The sequence below is a fragment of the Labrus bergylta genome, chromosome 22 (assembly GCF_963930695.1).
Source record: "Labrus bergylta chromosome 22, fLabBer1.1, whole genome shotgun sequence".
Classification (NCBI taxonomy): domain Eukaryota; kingdom Metazoa; phylum Chordata; class Actinopteri; order Labriformes; family Labridae; genus Labrus; species Labrus bergylta.
In genome coordinates, this window is record NC_089216.1 from 7503677 (window position 1) to 7512468 (window position 8792).

Here is an 8792-nt window from a genome sequence, read left to right on the forward strand (position 1 = left end):
CCTGCGTCTGGACCTCCGAGGAGAAGGGTGAAGCTGCACCCAACGCTCAGGTCAAGATCATGGTGTACGGGTCCTGCAGCCGCGGAGGAGCTTGTTTTATGGTGACACGACAGCAGCTCCAGTTAACTATGTGAACAGTTACCAACATAGAAAAGTGGTTGAAATGCTGCGAACTGACTGTTAATGTTAGTTATTACATGATTAAATGAAGCAATTAAACACAGACAGGGTATCAAAGGAAACTGAATGAACAGTGAAGGATGCGAGAGCCTATAAAAAGAGAGAAGGGACTGATGTAGAAGAACAATAAAAGAGGCAATAAGGCGAAAGAAAGCAGGAGAGAGGTGATGGCAGGATCCATATGGGGCCTCATCTGTTTTTTGGGCAGCAAGGGGAGACATGCCAGGTAATGGCTTCCAGACACACACACACACACACACACACACACACACACACACTCACACACACATGCACCCTAATTCGATTTGGAAATCTGACAGGACAAGGAGACTGAGTGTATGTGGATGTGTGTGTATATACCAGGGGCCTTTTCTTTCACATATGAGATCTGACTTCCTTTGCCCATTGGGAGTGGAGCCAGGTAGTCTTAGCGTGACCATGTGTGTGTGTGTGTGTGTGTGTGTGTGTGTGTGTGTGTGTGTGTGTGTGTGTGTGTGTCAATGTGTGTGCGTCTGTAAGAGCTCTGGGGTTAATGTATGCTTTCAATCACGAACTCCCCTGGGTAGAAATCAGCGCTGGCTTGGCTATGTGAAAGTCCTCCACAGTCTCCAGGTGATAACCAATTCAGATATTCAAATGACTTGCAGCATTACTTTTTGGGAAGTTACCGAACTAGACTGAACATATCCATGTAAAGCACGCACACCTGGCAGCTCTCAACAAAATTTGGAACGTCGTGGGCATTATAATGGGGGGGGGGGGGGGGGCAGAGTGGAGGAAGGGGCCCCTTATTGGTCCTGAAATGAATCTACAGTTGTGGTTCAGATTTGTGTCTCTCTAAGTAAAAAACTTCAAGTCATAGAAAAACTCAAATTGGTTGAATAAGTAAATCTGGTGGGCTGATTTTTCTTTCCTCTGAAAAAAAAAAGAACAGTAAAAACCTCTTTGATGATTCAAAGTGATTCAAACGCCAAAAAGAAACATATAATAAATCCATGGATGTATTGTTATTGTTCAATTAAAACTAAAATAGAGTTTTTAAAGATGCATCATTGCTAGTTAAAGAATGTATGATACATCTTTTAAAAGTTCAAAACGATTCTAGTAATAATGAAAGAATATTCCTACCTGTGTTGATACCATGGAAACGATCAAAGAAGTCCTGTGTGTGTGTGTGTGAGAGAATTTGCAGGCAAACTCTTGCACATTGTCCAAATTGCACAAAAGCGTTTGCAATGTTTTCAAATCGTTCCCAGTGCAGTCGTGCCATTTAAACAGTATGCATGAGTTTGCTTGCAGTTTCTTGATGGACTCATTCATCTGTTATGCAGCTTTCTGATGAGACAGATGTTTATTTGAAGTGTCAAGTCTCGATAGTGTAAGAACGACAAGAAATAAGAGAAAGTGATGGTGTGTGAAGAAACAAAAAAGAGGATGACAGGAAGGGACAATTAAACAGGGAGGATTTATATATAGAGGGGAGTGGGAGGGGAAAGATAGGTCAAGATGACTTAACTAGGATACACTGCCTGCTCAGGAATACTCCACCCTCACACACACACACACACACACACACACACACACACACACACACACACACACACACACACACACACACACACACACACACACACACACACACACACACAGAGAGAGACACATACACACACACAGCAATTTGCCAGTGAGGTAAATCCCCCAGCATTCCCCCCGCATGTGCTGTCACAGCCCTCCCACTCCTGCATCTGGTCTGTGTGTCTGTATATGTGTGTGTGTGTGTGTGTGTGTGTGTGTGTGTGTGTCACCACTACTTTCTGACATTCTTTTCCAGAGCACAGAGGCAGTGAGCTCAGCTGCAGAGAGACTTGAGTATAAATCCAACTCAGAACCTCACCGGGACAGCAGTGAAAAAGAAGGAGAGGTTGCAGCTCGTGTTCATGTCTCTTGTGAGTTGGGGATTCCAAATTTGAGGGCCATCTTTCTGAAAGTCACCTGGGAAGTCTTTTTTTATCACGACGGACTTCTACAAAAGCATCCTCTTTCCTCCGGTGCGTCCTCTGTCCACCTCCCTCTCCATGTTTTGGAGGCAGATTCCAAACTTCGGACTGCTGTGATCCAGAGTTTTGGGAATACTTTTGGAGAGGCAAACAAGTTCGAGAGCATAGTCCTGCTACAGCACACAGAGAGGTAAGTTAACACAAAGAAAATAGAATAGCAAAGCGTTCATTTGTGTTTGGCTGGTTTTAAAAGTAGGCAGAGATCAAATATAACTTAAAGAAAACTTTTATTGACTGCAGACTTATGAGTTAGGATATTGCATGATACAATTGTTTGGGCTATTTTGCATTCAAATCTGTGTCGTAAAAAACAAAAGAAAGCCTGCCTTTCCAGTAAATCACCCAGAGATGTCTTATCTCGACATGTTTTCGAAGTGAGAGTTCCATTGTAAATGGTGCATTAAAGTGCAGCGTGTTGCACCATCAGCCCTTAATGTAAGAACTCTGCTGAGGTGGGGTTGCTTGTTCCTGGTGATCCCCAGCGAGATATCCACTGGGAGTCTGAGAAAAGAGGGAGAAAAGACGTGAGGGGAGAGGACATTGTGAATCGCTTTACTCTGAGCATCAAGAAATAAATGGGTTGATGGGTAAGAAAGCAGAAAAAAAAAAAAAAAAAAAAAAGGATTTGAAAGGGAGCCTGAGCTGGGGGAGATGTGGAGTTTTAACAGCTCTATCTGGATTTATCATCAATAAGCAATGATGCAAACGTTGTGTTCAAATGTTTCAGACACGGGCATCAGTGAATACATACAGATGTTGAATGCAGATGCATGCAAAAGAAAGGACACACGCACACACACACACACACACACACACACACACCTTTTACTCATTGCACTCACCTTTAGTTTCTTAAGCACGGTCATCTCACAGCTCTTTCATTATTAATACATTCATCACCTTAATTATTCTAAATGCATCACGGTGGTTTTCGTTGTGCTTCTCTGCAGACACTGGCTCCTGTAAAGATGGCTGACGTGGTGCAGCCAGACGCCAGCAGCTTGCAGATACCCGGTAAGACATGTACACAGTTTGTATACACATGCTTCATTACCATGGCAACGCGCTCATAATGACTCACTTCCCCTTTTTCTTTATCTTCTGGAGCCTGAACAACACACTGGCCTTTTCCATGTTCCTCTCCCACTTGGGGATATTATTCACATCAGATACCAGCGTGACATTTCAGTCATTCCGGCTCATCGCAAATATTCAAACATCTCGAAAGCCTCGAAATGTGTTCGTAACCCGGCTCCCAAATGAGGTGTTTTCTGTCTGTGCATAATGTGTGACAAGGCAATAACAGCTCTGTGCTTGTGATAAGGGTTTCCCCATGACTGCTGATGACTTACACGCTTTATTTCTTGTCAGTTGTGTAGTTGTGTCATTACTTTTTCTTTTCAGGTGACAATTTATCGACCCCTTCATCGCCTGCCACAGCGAGAAATGACTGCAGCATCACACCACTCACACCATCACCCTCACCGGTATGCACACACACACACACACACACACACGCACACACACACACACACACACATTAACCCACGGACACCCCTACACACCCTTTCCTCGTACTATTTATTTTCTTTATATAGAGCTCTTAAACACAACCTGTTAACCCACATCCACTCCTCGCTCTCATTAGTGGCTTTTGATAACACACTGACGGGTTCAAATAGAAGTATAAGCTTAGAATAAGTACCCAATAACTACTACGGTCTGTGTTTAAGAGATATGAACACATGAATTCCAACAGTGGAGGAGAGAAAAAAAAAAAAAAAAGTAAAGAGGGTTTTATTTGAAAAAAAAAAAAACCTACTTCTAAATAACAAACTGAACTGGTAATTTAAACTTTTCTCATAAAATGATCTGGTTATTGTTGAAAATTCACATTTTAAAGTTCCACTTGAGGTTTGTTTCCAGGACTACATAATAGTCAGGATTAGCGCCTTTGCTAATGCTAACATGCTCGTGATAACAACGCTAAAGCCCAAAGTTTTTCAAGCAAACTTTCTTAAGTAGGTCAGCATGCAACTGTTTCCTGAAGCAGAAAACAGATTGGATTGGAAGACCTTTATTGTGCCTCAGGGGCAATTTGGTTAGCAACATACAGGCAGCACAAAGACATAAATACATACATATATAACATAACTAACATGGATCTCATCATGATGGACGTGAGTGAGCTAAGAGACACAAACAACAACAGTCCAGAGTAAATTTAGAAACCCAACGTCTGATGGGATAAAGGTCCTCAGATATGTTTGATCTGGCCCTCCTAACATAAGTGAACCTCCTCCCTGTCGGCAGAAATCTCAACTCAGCATGTAGAGGGGTGGTGAGGGTCTTCCAGCGTGGCCTTTGCCTTCTGAGCCTTCTAGCGTCCGGGAGTCGTTATGTCCTAACAGTAACTATTGTACCAGTTTAAACTACAACACAAAAAAAAAAAATCTCCCCCCCCCTCCCCTTCCTTCTCTCGTCCTCTCAGAGGGTGGAGGTCAGACCGAGGATGGCCTGTCCGTTCTCTGTTGTCGTAGCCATTGACTTTGGGACCACTTCAAGCGGCTATGCTTTCAGCTTCACACAGGACTCAGAGGCCATACACATGATGAAGTAAGAGTCTGTGGTTTTACAGGAATCATTTTCTTTTTTCGGTTGTTTTCTATCCTTGACATCTGTTTCCTCCGCTCCATGCAGGCGCTGGGAGGGTGGTGACCCCGGGGTGGCAAATCAAAAGAGCCCTACGTGTCTCCTGCTGACCCCGGATTTGAGATTCCACAGTTTTGGGTTCGCGGCCCGGGACTTCTACCACGACCTGGATCCAGAGGAGGCCCGGCACTGGCTCTACTTTGATAAGTTCAAGATGAAGATCCACAGCACAAGTGTAAGACGGCTCTGAAATGATCTGTTTGTTTTTCAAAGAAAGGCATAGACAAATATGAATTCTAATGACGTCTCGATGAGGCTTTCTTGCAAGTAAGGCCTTACTGAAAACACCACAGAATTGCATTGTGGGATTTGTGACCAAAGGATCTACTGTTTCGGAAGCTTGAATTGCAAAAGGGATTCAAACATCTGGATATACTCACTTTTGCATATAATTATTTTTCAATATTTGTTAGTCTCTCCACTTTATGAAAGTGCAATGCGGAAGTTTTATAGCATTGTTCTTGCAGCAGCGCTTGAGTAGTCTGTGTTTTCTGCAGGACCTCACCATGGAGACGGAGCTGGAGGCGGTCAATGGTCGAAGGATCAGGGCCATTGAGGTGTTCGTTCACGCCCTGCACTTCTTCAGAGAGCATGCTCTTAAGGTACACTTTCGATCTCACCTTGTGTCGTTTTAAGCCGCGCTTGTGTTTGTCGTATTGTATTTATAAGATGTGTTCCATCGGTTCTGTTTTAGGAGGTGAAGGACCAGTCATCATCGGTGCTGGAGGGAGACGAGATCAGATGGGTAATCACCGTCCCAGCTGTGTGGAGACAACCTGCCAAACAGTTCATGAGAGAGGCTGCATACCTGGTAGGGCGGGAATACACACACACACACACACACACACACACACACACACACACACACACACACACACACACACACACACGCAAAAAGAAAAATCAAAATCAGTCCATTTCGGTCGTTTAATTAAATAGACTCAGAGTCACGAAACACACACATATGAACACACATGACAACAGACCCAGTTTGTGTGTGTGTGTGTGTGTGTGTGTGTGTGTGTGTGTGTGTGTGTGTGTGTGTGTGTGTTGAAAGAGCAAGAACAATACAAAGACGGAGGAGAGATGACAGAATGAAGGTGTTGCAAATAAAAAATGACAGGTTAATTTTCTTATAGAAGATTATTCACAATCCACACACACTCACACACTCACACACTCACACACTCACACACGCACGCACGCACACACACACACACACACACACGCACGCACGCACACACACAGCGGCTATAACACCACACACATTCACTCTCTTGTGTGTATCTCCATCAACACACACTCTCCTTCCCTGTGTACGTGTTACAGCTACTTGTAGGAAGTGTGAGTACATGAATAGGAATGCAGGGGGTAAACTATCTCAGTACACATCAATAAGAACTGGATCTACCTTTGAGGCTGTTTGTGTGTGAGTGTGTCTGCGCGACCTTTGACTTTGAATGTCATGCTCTTTTGCTCTTGTTGTCACGCTTTTCACATTTCTAAGGTTATTACTCCAGACACGCACGCACACACACACGCAGATCGATTCATAAAGAGTTATCTCTCTGCCCTTTACTCACCAGGTTACAAACATAAAACGTCTATTGCATGCACACTTTCACATGCTCATTGACATACATACACACACACACACACACACACACACACCCTGCGTTGGCTCCCAGTTTGAGGCTGTCGGGGTGTGTGTACTTCCTGATGGTGATGATGTCATAGAGAAGTGAACAATGAGGGAGACCGGCGTACAAACACAGGAAGTGGTGTCCAGACCCCCGCCCTACACACCCACACCCAAACACACACACACACTCAAATGCACACACTCACATAAATCATTCCATCCACTCAACTTTACTCCCAATACATTTCTTGAAGCCTAAAACTTTGGTCCCAACTTCTGATGAATCAGAATGGAGTCTTAAGAAATTCTTCTTCCAAGAAATGATATCTAAACTTTCAATGTTCAATCTCTAAGGTGTCTTAACACAATGAAATATTTGCAGGAAAATACAATTCCGCTTGTATTTGTTTCTCCTCCAGGCTGGTCTGGTGTCTTCAGACTGTCCTGAGCAGCTCCTCATCGCTCTGGAACCCGAAGCTGCGTCCATTTACTGCCGCAAGCTCCGCCTCCACCAGGTGATTGACCTGAGCTTGCAGCCATTCACAAACGGCCTCGATCTGGATGGATCCAGGCCCTTCGACTCCAGCTTCAGACAAGGTAGTGAAAAGAGAGCGTATGTGCGTGCGTGTGTGTGTGTGTGTGTGTGTGTGTGTGTGTGTGTGTGTGTGTGTGTGTGTGTGTGTGTGTGTGTGTGTGTGTGTGTGTCTGTGTGTGTCTGTGTGTGTCAGTGTATGCATGCATGTGTATTTTTTTTTTGTGTGTCTTCTTGTTGGAGTTTCCCATTAGCATAAGTATGAAACCACAGTACCACAGTATGTTCCTGGAAATGTTGTGGTTTGACTTCACTGGGGGATTGTGGGTTGTGCAAAGAATAAACTGTGCGTGTGTGCGTCCATGTGTGTCAGTGTGTGTGTGTGTGTTAGTATGTGTGAATGTGTGCAAAAGAAAGAGAGGTCTGATCTGTCCTTGGATAATGTTTGTGGTTTCTCCTGATGACTTTGCAGTTGTGTATATTTGTACGTTTGTGTGTTCTGGGGGGGATGCTAGGTGCTAAAGATGCTAAGTTTCTTGACATAAAAAAATCCCCATTCTGTATTCACTTCTTAAAAGTGGTGAATAGTCAAGCACCTGAGTCGATTCTTGGATGAATACTGAAAATCTGTGCAGATTATTAGGTTGGGAAACAATTTTTCTATACATTTGAGGGTCTAATTTGCATTACATTCAGAACGATTTGGGAAGTGCCACAATATGCAAACACTAAATGATGATTGCCTAACAACGTGGAATTGGTGCTAATTTTTAAGCAAAGAGCTCGTCCAGAAGATACAAAGAAGCATTTGCCGCAAACTCGTGTTATTGTTACTAGATGCTACAGTCTGTATCTCTGATTTTGCAATGGGGACGCTATTAGGATTTGATTCACTTTTTGCAGAAAATTGGAGTCTTGAGTCAGCCTGAAAATGACACATAAAGGAGCACAAAAGTAAAAAATACAGGGCCAGACAGCCTTAAAGATACTAAATGACTCCACATAGTTAAGGGGAACTGCAGATCTTTGACGATTCCCACTTGTTGGTCTAAAAATATTGAATAGTTTCTACTTTAAAAGGAAACTTTCACATGTTACATGTGGGAAAAAATACTTCCAGATCCTGCAACATAAAAAAAAAAAAAAAAAAAGACAAGTAAAAGTAAACTCCTTTAATTCAAAGCTGCATTGAAAACATTTGTGTGTGGAACAACCGCAAGAAAATCCTACTGAAATGCAGCAAAAGGAACAAAGAGCAATGTGAGGGCTGGGAAGAAAAAAAAAAGGGGCAGACTGGAGCATAATCCAGCGAATGAACACGCTGTCCAAAATCTCCTGCACAGTCCTACATATACATCGCACACACACACACACACACAAAGACACACACTAAACACAGGATATTGTAATTGGAACAAGGTGCAGTGAGACTATGATCTCACCCCCTCTTGGCTTGTCATTCTCCCTCTCCTTCACTTACATTCATTTATCCCCCCCCCCCCCCCATTTATTCTCTCTCCCCCCCCACGCACGCACTCATAAACACACACACACACACACACACACACACACACACACACACACACACACACTCATAAACACACACACACACACACACACACACACACACTCATAAACACACACACACACACACACACACTTGGCATCA

At 43.5% G+C, this 8792-nt stretch overlaps 1 protein-coding gene across 1 annotated transcript in view; it reads left to right on the forward strand.

Moving 5' to 3' along the window:
• Nucleotides 1-1969: 1969 nt before the first annotated feature.
• Nucleotides 1970-8792, forward strand: part of hspa12b (heat shock protein 12B) — a 13428-nt gene continuing 6605 nt past the window's right edge. Inside the window, exons 1-8 of the mRNA XM_065950308.1 lie at nt 1970-2367; nt 3188-3251; nt 3642-3724; nt 4729-4853; nt 4938-5124; nt 5447-5551; nt 5644-5760; nt 7011-7188. Of these exons, the coding sequence (XP_065806380.1) occupies nt 3206-3251; nt 3642-3724; nt 4729-4853; nt 4938-5124; nt 5447-5551; nt 5644-5760; nt 7011-7188 (841 nt within the window). The 5' untranslated portion in view covers nt 1970-2367; nt 3188-3205. The remainder of the gene's footprint in view (nt 2368-3187; nt 3252-3641; nt 3725-4728; nt 4854-4937; nt 5125-5446; nt 5552-5643; nt 5761-7010; nt 7189-8792) is intronic.